General features: G+C 35.9%; 1 protein-coding gene across 1 annotated transcript in view; it reads left to right on the top strand.

Annotated features, from left to right (window-relative positions):
• Window positions 1–22,938, top strand: part of LOC100933629 (E1A-binding protein p400) — a 132,644-nt gene that overhangs the window by 84,459 nt on the left and 25,247 nt on the right. Inside the window, exons 28-36 of the mRNA XM_031948374.1 lie at window positions 1,263–1,348; window positions 1,859–2,154; window positions 4,098–4,300; window positions 4,387–4,556; window positions 5,633–5,829; window positions 11,977–12,088; window positions 16,764–16,907; window positions 17,629–17,796; window positions 18,088–18,171. Coding sequence (XP_031804234.1) covers window positions 1,263–1,348; window positions 1,859–2,154; window positions 4,098–4,300; window positions 4,387–4,556; window positions 5,633–5,829; window positions 11,977–12,088; window positions 16,764–16,907; window positions 17,629–17,796; window positions 18,088–18,171 — 1,460 coding nt within the window. The remainder of the gene's footprint in view (window positions 1–1,262; window positions 1,349–1,858; window positions 2,155–4,097; window positions 4,301–4,386; window positions 4,557–5,632; window positions 5,830–11,976; window positions 12,089–16,763; window positions 16,908–17,628; window positions 17,797–18,087; window positions 18,172–22,938) is intronic.

Here is a 22,938-nt window from a genome sequence, read left to right as displayed (position 1 = left end):
CCCATCTTTGACAGGAAGCCTATCCCAGTCCTCCTTAATTCTAATGTCTCCTTCTCTGAGCTAGTTCTTATTTATCCTGTATATGGTTTATTTACACGTTGTCTCTCCAGTGAGATTGTGAATTCTTTGAGGGCAGGGTTGTCTTTTGTTTCTTCTGGTACCCCTAGTGCTTAGCATAGTATTTTGCACATAGCAGGTGCCTATTAAATGTTTATCGACATTGACCAGTATGTTGATAGAACTATAAATATTTAACCTGGAGTGAAAAAGATTTAAGGAGGATGTGATAGTAGGCTTCTGGTATTTGAGAGGTACTCAGATTTCTTCTGGAGTAGTTTTCTGCAAAAGTTGTAGAGGCAGGTTTAGAAAAAACCCAATAAGTAATACTGTTCCAAAATGGAGCTCCTGTCTTGGAGGAATTCAAGCAAAGACTTGCTGTTGTTGAGTCATTTTTTTTTTTTTTTTTGGTCATGTCCTAGTCCGCATGACTCCATTGGGATTTTCTTGGTAGATAGTAGAGGGTTGGGTCATTTCCTTCTCTAGCTCATTTTACAAATGAGGAAATTGAGGCAACAGGGTTAAGTGATATGGCTGGGGCCACAAAGCTGGTGAGTGTCTGAGGCTGCATTTGAACTCATGAGGAGCCTTCCTGAGCCCAGGCATAGCAGGTACTCGCTACCTAGCCGTCCCATAAGCAGGGGCTAGATAACTCTTTGTCTTGGCTGTTGTAGAGATCATTCTTTGTTCAACTGCAGAGCTGGCTTCTGTGGTCCCTTTCAACTCTGAAACTCTGGTTCTGTGAATCTTGACTTTTTAAAGTAAGGATTATGTGCAGTGCACCTTTTTAAGTTCTTGTTCTATAAAGGTGTTCTCTGATCTTAAATAGCACCATTGTAAATGATTCCATCAACTCATTAACAAGACATAGCATCTTGTGTGATAGTATTAGGGAGCAGAGCACCAATACACAGAGAGGTCAGGTCCCTTCATTCATTCAACAAACATTCCTAAACACTGCTGTGGGTAATGCCCTGAGAGTGCCGCTCCTGGGAACATAAAATAAAGTGAAACATGATCAATGCCTACAAGGAACTTACAATGATGTAATGACACTCAGGGGTGGTGAGTGACTCCCATTCACTCCAAAAGGTCTCCGGATTCCTACTTAGCAGTCTTGTTACCTTAGTGAAATCAGAGCATTCTAATCATGTTTGGGAGGGGAAATAAAAAAACAAAACAAAACCCTCCTCTTTATTTCTCAGCTGGTACACCCAGCAGAACTGCAGTTGTTAACCTGTCTTCTGGGGAACAAAGAATCATATCCAAATCAGCAGGAACTCAAACCCAGGTAATTGTTTACTTGGTATTAAATTAAAGTTTACAAATATGTGGAGTTTTTTTTTTTTTTTATTTTGAACTTTAAAAAAATCAGTTCTGTGGTTTCATTGGTGTAAGGAATTCCTCTGGGGGAACTCCTGTTATTACACTCAACCCCATCTCTGCAATTTATAGTTTTAAAGAGTTACCTAGGTGTTTGAGGTTAGTCACAACCAATATATGGCAAATGTGAAACATTTAGTTTTTCTTACTTTGAGTCCAATTCTTAAATAAAAGAGTTAGATGATTAAGTAGTTTTATCTGTCACAAATTTTGCTGAAAATTTCAAGTATTTGCTAAAATTTTAAATTTTACATTGCATAATTGTTTTTTTTCATGAAGTGACAAGTATTAAAATGTTGTTTTAATATATCAAGCAGCTTAATCCCACTTGCCACTGTTGACCATTAGCAATTTTATCTTATTGCATTAAAAAAAAACATACTTTTCTATCTTGTCTCTATCTCTGGGGTGGATGAAGATATCATTGGCAGAAAAAAGCAGACTTTTAAAAGAGCGTCTCGATAGGATATTTTCTGGCAATGAACGGCGTTGTTCCAGAGCTCCTGTTTATGGCAAAGATGTGTTGGGAATTTGCTCATTATTTGGGGAAAGGAAGGCACCTCAGCATTATTACCCTGCAGACAAATGGAGGTGGGCCGGCTTAGTGAATTGTTGTCCTTCCTCGGGCACACCAGAAAGTTCAGCAGACCCACTGCAGTATCTGAGACTGACATCACATCAACAGAATGAATGTCTACAGGATGCCATTAAAAGGTTATCATTTCCAGATGTTCTTACTGTCATGTGAATAAACTGAAAGAATCAGTAATATTTTCTAGTATTTAGAAAACTTGTTTTGTTTTCATGAAGTTTTGACAGAAAATGAATTTTTAGAAATAAGCATTATACTTTTCTCATTTTTGTTGAGGAGTTTTAAAAAACCCAACAAAACATTCTGCGCTTATTTTTGTTTTTTGGTTGGTCCTAAATAGCTTGTACATTTTATTTATGTAATTATGGAGAGTTTTGGAATTTTTGTGATCCAATTTTTAAGGTAGTCTATAAAATTGAAACACATTAAAGTGCTTATTATTGTAGCCATGCTCTGTACATTGAAATTGAAATATTTTGAGATTAAGCCAGGCTGAAGGAAGAGTGTTTCTTTGTGATAATACAATTCAGAGTTTTAAAAAGTGTTTTGAAATTTAAACTTTCCTACATACCAGTGTTTTATGGTTTCTATGGTTTTTACGCTTGCCATAAAGTAAGCTTCAAAAAAAGTTTTGTGATTAGCAGGATTTATATTGTTTTTGAGTTAATGCTTGCCTCATGTTGAAGGGCTGAATTTTAGAGGTCATTTTAGGTATATGCCATTAACATTTTCCACATTCATTCTGATAATTTATTTTTAATTATTTAATGATCGTCAGAATTCATCAGTAACCCACTCATAATAATGTAGGTGAAAGCTTGTTAAATAGTCCCATAGTCATTCCAGGTGTCACTGTGGAGCCAGAAGTGCTGTGCCATCCACCCTTCTCTCTGGGGTCTGTGCTCATTCTCTGAATGGCCCTACATGCATCTGGCTGAAGTTGAAATCAGCCCCAAATTCAAGTTTTAGGTTTCTGTTATGTGTAGGAGAATTCGCAGCATTTCATAAAACTAAACTATGTGACTAGATCATCCCCAAGGAATGGGGGGGTCACAATCTCCCAGTTGGAATTTCAGGGTCCTAGCACAAATGGCTTGTGGAGTACCAGCTCCCCCAGGCGCCCCCAGGCCTTCCCTACATGATCCCAAGTAATGACATGCCCACTGACAGGGGGAAGAAACTGATTTATCCAAAGGGAATCAGGCTTACAGAGGACCATAGGCAGTAGTGGCTGGCCACATGGGGCTTAATTGGGTTCTTTTCTGCCGTAATGGAGGATGGAGAAAAGAGGGAAGGAGGAGAGGCTGGTCATCCTTGCAGCCTGGTTGGGGGAAGGATGAGCAAGGGTAAGGGTTTTCTCCTCTTCCCTCACCAGTCAGGCTACAGAGCCTGGGTGTCTGCTGCTGGGGATGGTACAGGGGTCCTTCCTCTTCTCTTCAGGGAGTTATTGAATTCTGCAGATGACATTTGTGAAAAGCATGACCCAGAAAGGAGAAGATATTTATCTAAGATCACACAGATAGTGAAATAGCAGTAGTGGAATCAACATTTGAATCCAACTCCTTTGCTTCTAAATCCATTGTTCTTGCTACTATGTGCCCTACCTTTCTGAGTCTTGTTCTTTGGCTCTGACCTTAATTCTTGATGTCTATGTAACTTTCAGAAAGTTGTCTAATCTTTCTCAGTTTTTGTATAAATAAGAATAACATCCCTCCCTAAGTCTTAGTGACTAAGCCCTGGGGAGACACTTGGAGGTAGAGTTTTTGCCAGGGGGCCCAGAGCTGGTAGAAAGGAAGATTTGAATCTTGGTCTTCCTCATTCCATGGCAGGCACCCCACAGAGGATGTTGCCTCCCTTCATGCAAAGATGTCATGAGCGAAAATGTTTCTGAATATGATAACGTACAATGGAGCACAATGACAGCCTTCAGCTTGGTCATTTGAAGTGGTGGGGGAGGGGAAAGGCTAGGGCCTTTGTAGTGTTAGGTACAGCCTCTGGCTGACTTTAGGGGTCTCCTGAGGGCTCCTCAGGGATTAACGTGTTTGGTATTTGACATTGCCCACAGGGTGCTCCGAGTGCTACCAGCTGTGATCGCTGCACCCCCCCATCTCTGCATGTCAAATCCTTCTCCATCCTACAGCCAGAAAATGAACCTCTTCAGACATAATCTCAAGCTGGAGCTGGCTCCTTATTTACAACAACTGCAGCGGATAGCAGCTCCTCATTCATTAGAATTTCCTGATCTCCGGCTGGTACAGTGTGATTCAGGTATGGGGAAAAACAAGTGCTCTGGTGGTTTGGCTACCTAACAGCTTTCTGACTTATTTTTGTCTCTCTTATTTCATTTAAAATAGGCAAACTAGAAGCTCTGGCAGTCTTGCTGCAGAGACTGAAATCAGAAGGCCGGCGGGTACTAATTTTGTCCCAGATGATTTTGATGCTAGATATCTTGGAGTTATTTTTGAACTTTCATTTCCTTACATTCATCAGAATTGACGAATATGCCAGTTATGAGCAGCGTCAGGTAAGACATTTTTAGATTTTAAGCTATTCACAGGGATGAACCTATATGAGCACTCAGTTGAAAACCCAGAAATAATCAAATAGTAATGATGATAATAACAAAATAATACTTCTGTAGGGTATTGAGGCTTATAAAATATGCTAAATCAAATGTATAACTTATGTAAATAAGGGCCCTGAGAACCTAATGAATAGTGTGGAAGAAGAGAAAAATCTAGAATTGGAAACACAGTGAATTCCTTTTACAAAGCCTTGTTCCTGAGTTCTCAAGCACTGCATCGTGGGGAAACATGAACTCTGGCAGCTTCTTCCAGGTTAAAGAGGCTTCCAGTTTAATCCTTATTATGCTACTAGGACCAGCATACCTGAGTCCAGAGATGCTGAACACTAGTTGGATCTTTGGGTGAGAGGGATTTTGGTCTTGGCAACTCTTTAACCCAATTTTTCAAGCTGTAGATAGAGGTGCTGCAGTCTATTTTGGTGGAGGAAATATCCAAACCCACAAAATGACAGATCTCTGAAGTGTTGTATATATTGTGCTACACTGCTAAGTATTCCATGTTACTTGAATACTGATAGTTGGGAAAATTGGGCAGGTAATTGCCAAAAAGGAGGGGACATAAACTTGGAGAAGACAAAAGCAAGGAACTTTGGAGGGTGAGGTGCCATCCATTGTAGAAAGCAAACCAAAGGGCATCAGAATATTTTCACTTCAGAAGTCCCAGTGTTTGAATGTTTTATGCTGGAAAAGTTGGATACCCAACTCATTACTCATCCACTCCCACCTTTCACCATCTTCCCTTTGCTACCCATCTCTTTTGACTTACTGTCTTATTGTGAGAATTAGAAGCAAGAAGGTTGTCAGGGACAGATATAGCTTGTGGGACCCAGTCTGGAGTTATGTGTTTAAATCCCCAACTCTTGGACTAGGAAATCAGGATACAACTGTAGAAATCCAAGAATTATTTTACATTATAATAGTTTAAGAGGTCTTCTTATTTGTATTTTAGGCCAAGTTTAAGCCAAACTTTATATTGTTAATAGAATTCAGTACTAATTATTTTTTTCTTCATTTAGGAACTGATGAAGAGTTTCAACAGAGATAAGCGAATATTTTGTGCCATTCTTTCCACCCACAGTCGCTCAACTGGTGTCAATCTTGTAGAAGCTGACACAGTTGTATTTTATGATAATGATTTAAATCCAGTGATGGATGCAAAGGCTCAAGAATGGTGTGATAGAATTGGAAGATGCAAGGACATCCATATATACAGGTTGCATATAACTGCTTTTCCATATTTTCTTTTTCAGTTTAAAACTAGGGATTGAAAATATATATGAAAAAATAATAAGTAATAACTTACTATACTAATATGTTACCTGTAGTTATTGTTATTCTCTTCAGCAATGCAAAAGGAAACTTACCGAGCCTGCCTGCCATCTTGTGTGATTCTTGTTTCTGTCTTCCCTTTCATTCAGCATGGAGGGCGGGTTTCTAAATAAGATGCTGGTTGCCTTCCTCACTTCCTCTTGATATCATTTGAGTGGAATTTTCAGACTCTGTTATTCCTTGTTTTCACCACACGACCAGCCCATCTGTTTTTAAAATATTTGTTTCTTTGATGACATCTTTTGTTCCTTTGTAATTTCTATTTATGTGTATTGTAGCTTGCTCATACGCAGTCACATGTTGTTCTCAGCCTTTGAGTGATGCTGATTTTTAATTCTTTGTAGTCCATAGCATTTCTGATTTACAGTACCACCAGAATATAATGGGTCTTGGTTTCATATAGAAATTTGGGAGATTGGTAAATAAAATTTGTGATTTCTAAAAGTAATCCAGCCTACCTAAACTCTGAAAATGGACATTGATTTGGGGCCAGAATTAAACAAGAGAACATATTCATCTATGAGTAAAAGAGGGAAACAGTAGTACTGATTATCCAGTAAAAAAAAAAGATATTTAAGAATAAAATTCTTAAGTACATCAGAGTTGTACCCTTATCCTTCTCTTCTCCCTTTATATTCTCTTGGTGACCTTATCAGTCTCCATGATGCCTATGCACCTCTTATATCTATGCACATGACATCTCCAGCCCTTATAAATCTTTTGAGGTCCATTCCCACATCTCTTTACAACTAGACATGTCCACCTTGATATCTCCATAAACACACCAAACCATCATGTCCAGAACCGCAGGACTCATCATCATTCACCCTCAACCTACTCTTCCTTCAGTCAAAGGCATTGCAGATACCCAGGTTTGCAGCCTAGTACTTGTCTTCATATTCGATCCTTTTCTTCATCATGTACAATATGTATGCCATATTTTGCTGATTCTACAACATCTCTCATGTTGGTCCCCTTCTTTCTACTTGGACTACAATCATTAATTCACTCCTTTACCATCTCTCACCTGAAGTAACTTCTTATTGGTCTTTCTCTCTCTAGCTTTGCCTTTCTCCAATTTATTCTCCATAAAGTTTCCAGCTTTTACATATATATATATATATATTTTTTTTTAATTTTATTTTTTTTGCTGAGGCAGTTGGGGTTAAGTGACTTGCCGAGGTCCACACAGCTAAGAAGTGTTGTGTCTGAAGCCAAATTTTAACTCAGGTGCTCCTGACTAAAGGGCTTTTATATATTTTTTATTTTTATATTTTTAAAGCCTAGGTCTGGCCATTAGTATTTCCTTCTTCCTGGATTTTAAAGACCTTCTCCTCTGTCTTCAACCAGTCTTTACAAAATGACTATATAACATTCTTTTTTCTTGTGCTTATAGTGTGTTGCCTGCTAGAGAGGCTACTGTGTAACTGCCTTCTGGCTCGGTAGCTTTTCATTGACCTCTTGCTCTTGGACTCCCAGACTCCCTTCTAACCTGATTTTTGTGCAATCTGCTATGAGAGGCCTTCGTGATTTATCTAGTAATTAATATCTCTCTTTCTCTGTCCTCCAAAAATCCTTTTTGTTTTGTATACATTTTATAGGAACTAATTATCGTGTATTTTGTTTCTACTATTAAATTGTAAATTCCTTGAGGTCATGGACTGTTTCATGTCTGTCTTTTTATCCCATGTCTGTCTTTTTTATCCCAAATGTCTAATCTAGTACTTGGACTGTAATAATTGATAAATGAATGATTGAATTAACTTTGAATCATGAATAGAGGAAAATAACATTGCAAAGACTTTCTTCTAACCCATGAATACATCAACATTATTCAATGGTCTTTAAAAGATTTGACAAAAGATTCATTTTACTACAAACCTCTGTTTTTTTACATCCATAAACAGGGAGATACTTGTTTGCTGAAGTTAGTTATCACTGTCATGGAGAAGATCCAGGACAAAATCAGTTGAAGAGAGATAGATGATAAGGTCTTCTAGAACTTTTTGTTTTGAAATGGCATTATGTAGTGTTCTCTTCTTTTCTAAAATATGATGGTTCTCTGGGGGCAGATTTCTTGGGGAGCTTCTGGAGGCAGCTTTAGTTTCAGTTCCAAGTTATAATCATTTCAAATGCAGCCAGGTGTTAAAAGTTTAAATCCTTTATTGTCTCCTTCAAAATAGCCTGGTTAGTTTTCTTAGAGGCCTATCTCCCTCCTTAGTTCCAAGAGCTCTTGCAGCTTGTCTGCCAGCTTCAGCCTGCAGCTCCCTCTGAATCTTGGTTCTACTCCTCCCAACTGAGGAGCTCCTTATATATGATCTCTTAAAGGTGTGAACCCAAAGGTTGACTCCTCCTCTGAGAGAGTAGGACTGTGGGAGGTGTAAACTTGTGAATCTCATGCTGAATCCTGAAATCTCCCAAACTTGTGAACTAATGTGTGAGCTAATGTGTGAACTCAAAGGTGTAAACATAAGCATTGTTTCTATCAATTCCAGTGAGTTATCACCTTTTTTCAAGTTCTGGCCCATAACAGCATTATGCTCCTTTCAGTTGGCCCCAGAATACTGCACAGTCCACTGGCTTAGATTTGTAAACATTCAAAGTTTGGACTAATTGCCCACACAGGAAAAGTTATGGGGAAGAAAGCATATTGTTCAAACAGTGATATGCGGTAGAGTAGGCAGTCTGTAGAATCCATCTAAGTACATTCACACACACACACACACACACACACAGTCAATGCCCAGTGAATGAGGTCTAGAATTGAATAAGAGGAGAACAAGTTGGATTGCCTTTGAGAAACTGCAAAGTTCTTTTTAGTGACTGCAGGCTTTCCCCTGAAAAAAAAAGGCTCATTTTAAAAATATCAATATTCTGACAGTGATGCTATATTGTTGTGAGTCATGGAATACCAAAATCCTCAAAGAATTTAATCAGTCAATCAGGTATTTATTAAATACTTACTATTCTGTGTCAGGCACTGTACTGGGGATAAGGATGCAATTACAGTGAATGAAAGAATTCCTTCTCTCAAAGAGCTTACATTCAAATAGAGGACACAGCAATAATATAAAAGTATATGCAGAATAAATAAAAAGAATAAATATCAATAAAAGTTAAATACAAGATAATTAGGGAGTATACTAGTAGTTGAAAGGATAAAGAAAGGCTTCATGTAGACAGTCATGTTGGAGCTCTATCTTGAAGAGAGAGAGATTCTTTGAGGTGAAAATGAGAAAGAAGAGTAGATGCTGGGAGCAGGAGACTGCCAGTGCAAATGCAGTGACTGGAGATGGAGTTTCATGTTTGAGGGACTACATCTCAGAGGTTGGGAAGAGGAGTGAAACTGTAAAAATGAGCTGGGGCTAGTCAGTGAATGGCTGTTTTTTTTCCTGAGGCAATTGGGGTTAAGTGACTTGCCCAGGGTCCCACAGCTAGGGAGTGTTAAGTGTCTGAGGCCAGATTTGAACTCAGGTCCTCCTGACTTCAGGACTGGTGCTCTACCCACTGAGCCACCCAGCTGCCCCAGTGAATGGCTTTAAAACCTAAACAAAGGGTTTATGTTTTATTCTAAAGGCAATAGAGATCTCAGGAGTTTATTGAGTAGGGAAATGACATAGATCTGTGCTTAAAGAAAATTACTTTAATAGCAGTGTGAAAGATGGTCTGAAGTGGGGAGAAATTTGAGGCAGGGAGGCCATTGTAAAGATCTAAGTGAAGGAGGCATCTGTGTAACTAGACAGAAGGTATCAGATGCCAGAAAAGTGGTAGAGATAGACATGGCAAGATGTGGCAGTGGATTAGCTATTTGAGGTGAGAGATAGTGAGGAGGTGAGGGGAAAAAAACCAAGATTTCAAACCTGGAAAATTCGAAAAACATTGTTCTAACTGTGAAATCCTTATTTTGAATTAGTTCAACAGAATTAGAGAAGTCTGGAAGAGGGGTAGTTTTTTGGGGGAAAGTCAGTTCAGTTTTGGACATGTTGATTTGCAGATATCTATAATACATCTAGTTTGAATTTCTAATAGTCAATTAGTAATGTGAGATGATGAAAGCTTAGAAGAGAGACTGGTTTTGTATTTATAGATGTGTGAATCATTGGCATGAAGAGTACAGTTAAATCCATGAAAATTGATGAAGTCACCAAGAAATAGTATAGAGAGAAAAGAAGAAAGGGCCTAAGACAAAGTCTTGGGGAACACTCACAATTAGGGATTGTGATCCAAATGAGAAATGAGCAAAGGAAACATGGTTAAATGGGTAGGAGGAGAATCTGGAGAGAACAGTTTCCCAAAAGCCCAGAAAGGAGGGAATATCTCTGAGAGTGGTCAAATGTGGCATATGGCTGAAAAAGATAAGGACGAATAATAGACTATCAAATTTGGCAGTTGAGAAATCATTGTAACACTGTAAAGAGCAATTTCTTTTTTTTTTTTTTTAACTTTTTTTATTATAGTTTTTTATTTAAAAGTTATATGCATGGGTAATTTTACAGCATTGACAATTGCCAAACCTCTTGTTCCAATTTTTCCCCTCCTTCCCCCCATTCCCTCCCCCAGAGAGCAGGTTGACCACTACATGTTAAATACGTTAAAGTGTAAATTAAATACAATATAAGTATACATGTCCAAACAGTTATTTTGCTGTACAAAAAGAATCGGACTTTGAAATAGTGTACAGTTAGCCTGTGAAGGAAATAAAAAATGCAGGCGGACAAAAATAGAGGAATTGGGAATTCTATGTAATGGTTCATAGTCATCTCCCAGGGTTCTTTTGCTGGGTGTAGCTGGTTCAATTCATTACTGCTCTATTGGAACTGATTTGGTTCATCTCATTGTTGAAGAGGGTCACGTCCAATAGGAATGGATATTGGCTTTTATCAAATGCTTTTTCTGCATCAATTGAGATGATCATATGGTTTTTGTTAATTTGGTTATTAATATGGCCAATTATACTGTTAATTGGAAAGAGCAATTTCAACCAAGTGTTGAGATCAGACGCCAGATTGAAAAGGGTTGGAGAGCTTGAAAAAGGAGGAAATAGAGGCACTGACCATGAATTTAGACTACTTTTTTGTAGGAGTTTGGCTCAAAAAGTATGGGAACAATATAGAAATCAATCTATATCAATCAGTATGGACAGTCAATCAACAGATTGATTGTATGGTAAGGTCTTAGAGGAGGTTTTTTTAAAGTTTGAAATCTTTGTAAGGTTGAAAGGTTGATATCTTTGTAATATCCAGAGAACTGGTAGACTACCCAACATATTTAATCGACTTCTTGTGGAACACTTACATGGGGAAATTGGCAATCTTCATACAAGATCATCAGTCATTAATTGGTTGTACTTTACAACATTGAAGGGAATACGCATATTGATGAGATCACAGATCTATTAGAATATGTACAAAGCTAATATGTTTTGATACTCAGTATAACTAAACTGATGATTCTAGGGTATGATTATTGAAAAACAACTGCATTTATAATTTTCAAAAGTGAAATATGTGAAATTTTGTTGTTTCCTTTTCAGTAGTGCCTTTTAAATAATGATAAAATATTAACCTGCTCAGGTCATTCATTGTTTTCTAATTTTAAAAGGTATTGATGGTTTTTTGTGAAGAATCACAATGCTCTTTCTTTAGGAACAAGCAATTTACTTTTTAAGTACTTAGCATAATGAAAATTATGTAGGCATTTAATGCATTTATGAATTAAAAATAGTTGAACAAAAAAGTTATTTTCAAGTAGAGTGGTTTGCCTGTTTATTTCTACTTTAATTTTTTGGATGGCTTATTTGAATTATATCTAAAATTAGAAGAACTTAATAGGGATTTATTTTCTCAATTAAAAAAATTCTTTATTCCACAAGCATTTATTAGTGGCCTGCTTTGTGTAAGGCATTGTGGTAGACCTCGGGTTATACAAATATGACTGCAAGTTATGTTAAGAATATTATTTAACTTAGTTTTCAAATATATTAATTGACATGAAAGCACTAATGTATAATTTTGTATCTGATTTTCTCTAGGCTTGTAAGTGGTAATTCCGTAGAAGAAAAGCTGTTGAAGAATGGTACCAAAGACTTAATTAGAGAAGTAGCAGCTCAAGGAAATGACTATACCATGGCATTCTTAACTCAGGTATTTAACTTTCAGTAAAGAAGAAGGGTGGGTGTGTTTTTTTTTAATGAAGCTATTTATTGAAAAGTTAAATGCATGTTGTTTTTCTTCCCAGGTTATTTTTAACCTTCTGAATCCAATTTTTCTTGTACAACAAGGAAACTGTATGGTTCTGCACACATATGTAGTATCTAGGATATACTATAATATATTTAACATGTATAAGACTGCTTGCCATCTAGGGGAAGAAGTGGAGGGAGGGAAGGGAAAAGTCAGAACAGAAGTGAGTGCAAGGGATAATGGTATAAAAAATTACCCATGCATATATTCTGTCAATAAAAATTTAATAATAATAATAAAAAAAAGAAAAAGAAAAAATGAAAAATGAAAAAAACAAAACAAAAAAAATTGTCCTATGTTCAGTAGAACATTGGGAAAGATTCAAAATATGTAACAATCAATTTCCAGTTAAAGAAAGAGTATTTAATAATAGAAGATGTATTTACAATTGTCTACCTTTTCTTTGCTTCCTTATAATTTTCCTTTGTTCTCTGCTATGCACTTTTTACTTTACAGTTTCCACCTTATCCACCCTCCCCAACTTCCCCCAAGCAGGCTGCAGTTAAACATGGATATATTTATGTATTTAAATATAGATATGTATATATACACGAACTTGCATACATACATATATATACATATATATATACATATACACAAATATACAATGTGCATACACATAATATACATGTGCATATACACATACACAATACATTTACATAATACATAATGTACATATGCATATACATAATATACATACATATATACATCTAAGACATATAATGTAGATTTCTCTCTTGATTGGATATTTTAAAATTTTGACTTTGTCTTAGATTCATGATTACTATACCTACTTGTTTTTCTAATAAGTCCAAACTTAATCATTATTATTATTATTATGTTTTTGTATATCTCTTATTTCCTATCTTTGCTAATTTTTTAATTCTATCTTGCTAACATCCAAACATCTTAATGTTCCTGCTGCCCAGCTTCTTTATAGATTCTTCTCTTATTACCTTATCTTCTTCCCTTACCCTTCCTTCCCTTTTTATCCCATTCTCATTAATCTAACTTATCCTATTCTATACCCCCACCTTATCCTAGTCTCTCCCCCTTTATTTCATTATAAAATTTGAAGGGTGATTTACCCTTCTTGTTTTACATAAATATATTATTCCCTCTTTAACTCACATCAGATGCAAATAAGTTTTCAGAACTATCAGTCCCCCTTCCCCCTCTCCCTCTTTCCTTTGGACTATATATTTGCCTAAAATTTGTCAATTTGTGGTTTTCATTTCCATGTATAAAACATAAACAATTTGTCCTTATTGAGTCCCTTGAAATTAGTCTTTGATATTTTCTCTGTTGAGTTCAGGTCTGTTTGAGACAAAATCCTGAAAATCTGACAGTTTGTTGAATGTTGATTTTTTTTTTTTTTTGCTATTCAATATTATACTTAATTATGCTAGATATAATGTTTTTAGCCAAAACTCTTGTTCTTTTGACTGTTGATATATAATATTCCAGGACTTGTGGTCTTTTATTATAGCCATTGATAAATTCTGTGCAATTCTTATTTTTGCTCTAGCATATTCGAATTGATTTTTTCTGGTTGTTATTGCTTGTAAAATTTTCTCTTTGATCTGGGAGTTTCAAAATTTAGCAATGATATTTCTATATAATTTTCCTTGTAGAATCTCTTTGAGATGATAATCGGTGGATTTTTTTTTTTCTGTTTCTACTTTCCCCTCTTGTTTTATCACTTCAGGACAATTTTTCTTTGATTATTTCTTGTACTATTGTGTCAGGGTTCTTTTTTTTTTTTTTTGGAATTCTCTTTCAGGTAGCCCAATTATTCTTATATTTATTCTTCTTGATTTGTTTTCCAGTTCTGTTGTTTTTCTTGTAAGATGTTTTGTATTCTCTTCTATTTTTTTCATTCTTTATATATTATTTTATTTTTTTCTTGGTTTCTTGTAACTTTACTGACTTCCCTTAGCCCAATTCTAATTTTCAGAGTCACATTTTTCTTTAAAATTCTGGATCTCTTTTTCTAGTTGGTTGACTTTCTTTTCATAATCTTGTTTTTCTTGAATTGATCTTATTATTGTTATTATTTTTTAGTTTTTCCTTGGTGTCTGTCATTTGATTTTTAAAGCCTTTTTTTAGTTTTTTAAATTCTTTTTGGGCCAGTAGCCAGTAACCACCTCTTTGGGATAAGGGAGGTTTCTTTTTTATTTCAATCTCCTTCTCCAAAGATGAATCTGGTCTTCCCTGTCCCCATTGTAGCTTTCTATGGTTGGATTCATTCTCAATTATTTTTTTTTTGCCTGCTCAGTTTTTTTAAAAAGAAGAACTCATTAGTGTAGTCACATTAATGTGTAATTAGTTCTTCTTTGAAAAAAAAAAAGTTTCTTCTCCCCCTGACCCCCAACAAAAAAAAAATTTCTGATCTAGTCTGCCATCTTTCCACAGTCTTCCTTGGAAGGGTATTTCTGAAATAAACTCATACAGCATAAGAACTTTAAATTGTCTGTAAATTTAAATTTAGCTATTGATACTCTTAAATTATGTGACCCACCTGATCAGCTGGATATACTTCTGAAGGAAATGACTCATGTCAATCTCACTATGATATTCAATGACTGAAATGCAAATGTGGGGATAGATATAGTTGGCAAGAAATATATTAAAAGATGCCTGCATGTCATGAGATGTGTGTTTTTCTTTGAGAAAAGAATTGAAAGGCATTGGACATATTAAGCACTGTGAGTAATCTCATGAAAAAGAAAATTGGTCGTATCTGAACACAAGAAATAACATGTTATTTATGATACATCAGTAGACCTTTGACTTGCTGTTGTGAAGATCAGAGTTAGCTAAAGGAAAGAATAAAAACATGACAAAGACATGGCATGTAATTAAAACAATTATATCTTGACCTATTTAAATTAGTTCTTAAATTATAGAAAATGGAAAAGAAAGGACAACTACAATAATTACAATAATTTCATACAGAAATTTAATTGATGTAAGTGAATTCCCCATAACAAGGAGACCAAAAGAATCTAAAAATGACTTAATCAGCAAACATTTGATTTACTTGCCATGTGGAAAATTATGGAAGATAAGCCAAAACCACTTTAGAACAAAAACTCATTTGTGCTTATATTCTAAAGAGAAGAGATGACATATTCTAGAGAAAAATGACAGAAGACTATGAGCAGTATTTTCTCATGAAGCAGAAAATAATAACTGAGGACAAAATCAGTTTAAGGAAAGCTTGGTAATTGTGCAAAATCATTCCAAGGGCCTTTCAAATATGAAAATGAAAGGGTGACAAACAGAATTAAAATGAAAAACATTTCTATAACAAATTCTATGACAAAATCTTCTTACAAAGATTTCTATAACAAATAATTTCCATACTAAAGGATAGTGGATCCACCACACTTGGACTTTTAATTTTATAGACCTGGAGATGTTCATAGAGGAGATAGAAATGATGCAAAAGAGACCAAAGGAGTGAAGCTGGATTAGACATGGAGGTCCTTCGTGGAGGCAACACAGTTGTGACAATATTGAGGGATCAATTCTTAGGCTCTTTGAGGAAGGGGAAAACCAAAGATGTGAAAAAAAACTTGGACTTTTTTTTTAATATAGAAAAAAGGCAATGAAGGAACATCAGCAACTATTGACCTATATTCCTGATCTCCCACCTAGATGGAATTTTCATGAGAATTGTCTACAAATACTTTGATGGCATTTTAAGAAATCATTTGATCAGTAGAATAAAATACTGCCTAAAAGGCTCTTTTCTCACAAGGATTCCACATAAATCAAAATTATCCATATCCAATCTAACATACATATATACATATATATTACATGTGTGTGTTTGTATATGTGTGTATAGATATGATATTTCTATGTACACTCTCCCCCCACCCCCACCAGACACAGTGATTTGGGCTTCTGATTAAACAGGAGAAGTATAGGCCAGAATTATCTTCAGGAAAATTTTAAGTTCCTTAAATTACACAGAATTTCTCCCTTCTTTCCATTACCAATATGTCTTATAGTCATCGATCACCAAAGTCTCTGAAGAGTAAAATTAGCATTATGCTGGAGATAATGGAAGGGGCAAGGTGGATATAGTCAGACTGCAGCATTTAGCAGAGCACCAAAAAGAACCTCCTATTTAAAGGATATCATCAAAAAATATTTTAGAAAAAAATTAGGTAGTCACTGGGGAGTGTGCCTTGATGAAGTTTCCCATAGCCAGGAAGAAACATTTATAATATAGTTATGATACTAGTATAGTGAAAGAAGGTCTGATGTGAAGGCCTGGTCCTGGAAGTGCCACTCATACCTGATAGCTGTGTGACTCCGGGTCAGTTTCCCTTCCTGAGCCTCATCTATAAAAAGGGTGTATTGGATTCTAGGATCTCTCAAACCTGTCCTGCAGTCCCTCTCAAAGACACATGTTTTGAAGACAACATTTCCTTGATATTAAATGTTCTCTCTTTGGAAGTTTAGATGTTCTTAAATGAAGGCCAGTAAAATATCAAATGCATATGAGTGCCAATAGAAGAATTATGTTGACAGTTAACCATATCATTTTTTTCCCTCCCAGCAAACTATCCAGGAACTTTTTGAGGTCCATTCTCCCGTGGATGATAGTGGCTTCAGAGTGAAAGCTGAGGAATTTGTTCTTCTCTCTCAGGAACCTTCTGTAGCTGAAACAATTGCCCCCAAGGTTGCAAAACCTTTTATAGAGGTGAGGAATCATAGCGAATATTCTAGTGAATAGAATGTGAACTAAGGTAAAATGGGATAAGTGAATCAATGGAATAAGATAAAAATGGAGAATTTGCTTTGGCTTTTAATTTCATACTTCATATCCCAAAATTTATCATGATCTTTATTTAGATTGGTGAGCCAAATTTATTCCCCCCCAGAAAGCAAACTTTTTTAAATCGCAAAAATAGATATTTTTATTCTTAGTGAATGTCAAGTTTTTAAGGCATTCCTATTTTTAGGGCTATTTTTAACTTCTCAATGTTTAATTATTTAGAAAAACTAAAATATTTTCTGCTTGATAGACGCATTAGTATATTTTGGAAAAGATTTTTGATGTAACTACATTTTGATATGTATGTTTGGGTTTCTCTCTGAAACAGTCTTTTTTTTTTGATTGTAACAAAACTTCAATATAATGAATATTAATTGAATGTCAAAGATCAGAATGTCAGAAATAAAAAAATTGTTGGAAGTTATGTTTTTTGTTATATTATTTTAAAAGTTACTCTGCTGTCGGTTCAACAAATGATAAAGTTATATTGTAGAAATAATTTTAGAGATGCTTACCGAACTTGTCATTTATTGAAACCAGAGCTTTCTGTTTCTCTAGTCAAATGGTAGTTAAATCTGAAACCAGGCTAAAGGATTTTGAAAACTTGGTTTAAATTTTTTGTTTCCCAAAACTTTTATTTTAAAAGGCTTTGAACAGCATCGAACAAGAGGATGAAGAAGATCCAGTCAAACACGCAGAGGAAATAACAGCTGAAATGGAATCTTTCCCAACAGCTTTCATCTCAGACTTAGATGACTTAAAATGTGATGAAGAGCCTTCACAGAGAGAGGAATTATTTGCAGTTGTTGATCAAGTATATATTTTCTCTTATAAATTGTTAATGCTTATAATAGTAAGGTGACAGTTGAGGCATCAAAAAAAGAATTCTCCTGGTGCATTATTTGAATTAAATACTTATCAGTTGATCAGAATTGAAGTATAGAGCCTTGCCTGAAGGCAGAGAAATAGACTAGATAAACCTCTTCCACTCTTATATCTTAATTAGAATAGACTGTGTTCTTTAGAAACCACAATAAATTTGGCTCAAATTTTATTTTTTAAAAACACTTCGTAGTAACTGAACTTTAAAATATTTTTCAAATAGCTTACTCCTATAGAGAAATATGCATTGAATTATCTGGAGCTCTTCCATGTTTCTGGTGATGAGAGTGGACAAAAAATAATAGAGGTAAGCCATTGTTATGAATTTATTTTGATTGTCTGAGTTGTATAAGGATCCCAATGGGCACTTGAGTTATACATTTATTGGCTTCCCCTCCTGCTTTTGTTAGCACAAAATAACCAATGAGTTAGTTGTGGGCATTGACTTACTCTTTTGACTTGGGCTTCATATTTGTAGAATTAAATCATTACAAGATAAAATGTTACAATTAAGAAATATAAAGGACTTTATGGAAATTTCATCAGGTTTTTTTTCCTTTTCTGATTTGGATCTGTGGCTTTCATCCATTTAAACATCTCCAGGTGTGGAAAAGTCCCTCCACCAATGGAGATGAGAATTGTATCTGTGACTAGTGGTATCAGAACATTGACTTGGGGCAGTTAAAAGTAAAATGACTCGCCTATGGCCATATGGCTGGTGTCAGAGACAGTGCCTGAACTCTTCTCTTCTTGACTCAAGGCCAGTTCTGTACTCTATTCTACTTACAGGACCTACAGTTCTGTTACTATTTATTACTTATATTCTCCATGACTACTTATTGTCCCATTAGTGTAGTATCTCAACATTAGACAGAAATGAGACAGATTCCCTAAGACACATGAACATTTTTTATAATTGCACTCATGTTGTGTGCTATTTCTATTGACTATGCAGAAGTATGACATGCCCCATGGAAAGAACACCTGAGGGAAAATCAGACTCCTGAAGCATACCCCAGAGTCACCTAAATAAGTTGCTTGACTTGGGGCTGGCATGTGGCACAAACTAAGTGTTTAGAAATGTTTGTCAACCTCCCTGTAATATTCTTCTCTAAAATGTAATATTCTCTTGTTGGGGTTTCCTTGGGGTCTCTGGAAGCAGTCTTAGTTTCAGTTCGGTAATCACAAGTGCAGCCAGGGATTAAAGTCCTTTATTGTCTCTTTCCAAGTCTTGTCCCCTTTCCTGGGGCCCGGTTAGCTTTCTTAGAGGCCGATCTCTCTCCTTGATTCCGAGAGCTTGAGCTTTGCTGCCAGTCCTTTGTCTTCTCTGCTTCTGCCAGCTTCTGGAGGTCCTCCTGAATGCGTCTTGGTTTCTATGGGGTAGGCAGGAGGACTGCCACCACTTCTCTGGTCTTCCCTAGTTCTGCCCTACTGAGTCCTGGTTAAGGCTCCTAGCTTATAGATGCTCTCTTAAAGGTGTGAATCTTGTGGAACTATAGTAAGTACTAAGTACATATACTGAACTAGAGAACTGTTAAGCACAATGCTAAATTAGTTCAATTCCACTGACTTAGCACCTTGTTTCAAGTTCTGGGCCATAACACTTCCCTATCTATCTGTAAATGAAATTGGGCTAGATGTTTTCTGAGGCCTGATCTGGCCAAAATAAATTCTCATGGAATAGTGGAAAGAATACTGAATTCAGAGTTGGGAATCTGGGTCTGAATCTTGGCTTTGCTACTATGACTTGTGTAACTCAGTTTCTTTATCCGTAAAATTAGGGTTCTGGGCTAGAAAACTGGTAAGGACTCTCCAGCTCTAAATCCTATGAGGGAAATGGAGGGAACATTAAAGGATGAATATTAAAACACCTGCTTTCTTTCAGGCCCTGTACTAAGTACTTTTTACAAATATTATCTCATTTGATCCTTTCAACAACCATGATAGATAGGTATTATTATGATCCCCACATTACAGAAAATTGAGGCAGACACTAGTTAAATGATTTGCCGAGGATAACACAGCTAGTGTCTGAGGCTAGGTTTGAATCCAGGTTTCCTGACTCTGGACCCAGTTGTTCTATCCACAATCCCACCTATAAAGGAGTTTCACTAAATGTTGTTGTGTTTAGTTGATAATTAGAAAGTTATATTAGAGTAATAGAATGCTACATTTTCCTCCTACTTGATTTACTTTTCTTTTTCTACTCGTTTCCTTTTTGCTTTGTTAGTTACTCAGGTTTTTCACAAGTGTTTTGTACTCTGTGCTGTTGGAATTCAAACTTTTTGTGGTACTTGCTGGTCGCTTTTAGGGCTTACCTGTTTGATTTCAAGTTAAGCTGGGAGATGGAGAAAACCCTTAGTTTCCCTGATAGCCTTTTCGGGGTATATAGATTACTCTAGAGTTAAAAAGAATCTTAGAAGTCTAGTGTAACAATAGAAACAGGAATTCCCTCTACATTATCTATGGGAGATGCTTCTCTAGCATTTCAATCATTGGAAGTCACCATCTTAAGAGTCAGCCCTTCCATTACTGGATACTCCTCAGTGTTAAAAAGTTCTTCCATATCTTCCACTCATTGATCCTAGTCCTGTCCTCCAGAGCAATCTGTATTCAAACATTGGAAATCTACCCTTGTGCCATCCAGAAATCTCTTCTTTAGGCAAAGTATGTCTAATGTTTTGGGGGATCCCTTTGGACACGTATCAGTCTGTGTGACTGAGACCGGAATATATTGGCCTTTGGGGCCTGAGCAGTGCAGAGCACTCACACCAGGGTTCTCACACAAGAGTTGATGATCAGCTTTTTAGGGTTGGGCTTATCATACATTTGATTGTGGTCTGTGGTCAACTAAAACCTTAAGTCTTTTTCAGACAAACTGCCTTTAAGCCATTCAGTTTTTATCTGGTACTTGTACAATTAGTTTGGTTTATTTTTGAAATTAAATTCTGGACTTTACATTGCTCTCAAGATACGATGGGAAGAATGCTGATCTTGGAAGCTAGAGACTATGTCCAAATCTGACTTCTGACCCTTACTGGCTTTATGAATAAGGCCAAGTAATTTTAAACTCTGAGCTTCATTCCTCTCATCTGGAACATGAAGACACTAATGTTTTAAGTGCTTATCTTACACGGCATTGTGACAATCAAGTGAGATAATATAATCTACTTTGTAAACACTAAAGTGATCCATATATATCAACCACTATCATCCTCATCATCATTATTATTATCTTCTTCTCATCTGTTCTAATGGAGTTTAGATAGAAATGGGTCCAGGACTGTTCACTATGCCCCTTAGTTGTTTTTTTTAAACAATTAATATTCTGCAGCCTATTGCATGAGGGAATAAAAATCTCTTGATGCAATAAAAGTGATAGGATTCAAGTTCATCCTCTGGGGTTCATTAAAAATATTCTCAGTACAATTTGAGTAGCAGGCAGAACCACATTAATGATCTGAATCTCATCTTGTTCTCATGGGATTTGAATCTCTGTCAGGTCTGTGTTTTGAAAATTTTTATTCCATATGGTTTAGAGATTGTTAGTGCTTGGTATGAGGACATTTGTTAAAAATGTTTGTTCTTAAGTTTTTATGGATTGATATTTTGCCTAAGTAGTTAGAGACAACTGTCTGGCCTCTGATAATGAGCCTGTTCTAGCGTCATGAGACAGGGAAGAGAAGGATTTATATATAGTGTCGACTAAGCACCAGGCACCATGCTAAGCACTTTACAAATATCACCTCATTTGAGCCTCCTAACAACCTGAACAAACCGATTAAGTGTCTTGTCCAAGGTCACACAGTTTATTAACTGAGACTGGATTTAAATGTAGGTCTTCCTAACTTTAGGTCCAATGACCCACCTGTCTGCTGCTATAATTCTAATCATGAGATTTTGGGAAGTATTGGGCTGACACTAAATATTCACACTCTATAGTGATGTATTTCACTACTCTTGTCATTTTCTTGAATCATCTATGTTATTATTATTGCCATTATTATTATGATTTTACTAGTGATAGAAATTCCTTATATAAAAAAAGAAAATCCTAGCTTGAAATGGCTTATTTTTTAATGAACCTATGCTGGCTTCTTGTTCTCATCATTTCTCATTCTAAGAGCTCATAAAACATTTTTTGATAATCTTTTCTAAAATGTTGCCATATATTGGTGGTGAATATAATTGATTTGTAGTTGGCACAATCTCCCTTTTCTTTCTGAGAATTAGACTTTGTCTCCATGTCCTTCTTGTTCTCATCTCCACCATTCCTTCATTACAGTAATTTTATTTTAAATTCTTTTCCCATCTTGGTATTTCATTCATCTCGTCCAAGATTTAAACTTATTTAATGTATAGAGCTGAGGGTTTTCTTATAATATTTTCATCCATCTTGGGCTTTACTTTGTTTTAACCATCCATGTGTGTTTTACACTTTCCAGTGTAAAGGCCTTCTCTAGTTTAGTAAAGAAGTTGTAAGAAAAAGGTAGTTAAGAAATTTGAGTGTTTCTTCATTATTTTTATTTTTTTGCACTTTAATTGCACTCTGTCTACATGAAGGAGTGAGCTGCTCCTTCCCTATTCTACTTGTTTTAAAATATAAGAATGCCCTTATCTTGTCTCAGCTTATCCTGAGTTTTAGTTTTCCCAAGAACATGTTGTTGTAACTCTAGAGAAGCCTTTTTGTAGGTTTTTCTCTTTCCAACTCCTGTGTATACATTGTTTTTAATTCTGAGCTGCCCAGGGAGCTTCCTTTCCTGTGTAGTCACATTGGTCTCTTTGGGTACTTTCCTGCCCTTTTCTTCATTTGTGATCAGTGACAGAATTCATTCAGTCCCATCCCTCTTGAACTGTCTCTTCTTTCCAAGTCAGAGGTCATGAGATCATGCCTATTATTTTTTAAAAATTTTTGAAATCTGCTTTCCTAAAATGTCTAGGGTTTATATCTCACTGTGTCCTGGGGGGGGGTCTTCTCCTTTTACACCCTTGACTGTCCTTTTAGACCCTTGACTCAAATGACATGGTCAAGTTCTACTAATGAATATTTTAAGAATCTAAAAATGTAAAGCTT

This window comes from Sarcophilus harrisii, chromosome 1 (genome assembly GCF_902635505.1).
Source record: "Sarcophilus harrisii chromosome 1, mSarHar1.11, whole genome shotgun sequence".
NCBI classification, from domain to species: domain Eukaryota; kingdom Metazoa; phylum Chordata; class Mammalia; order Dasyuromorphia; family Dasyuridae; genus Sarcophilus; species Sarcophilus harrisii.
Note: the sequence above shows the minus strand (reverse complement) of the source record. Positions and strands in the feature narration are given on the sequence as shown.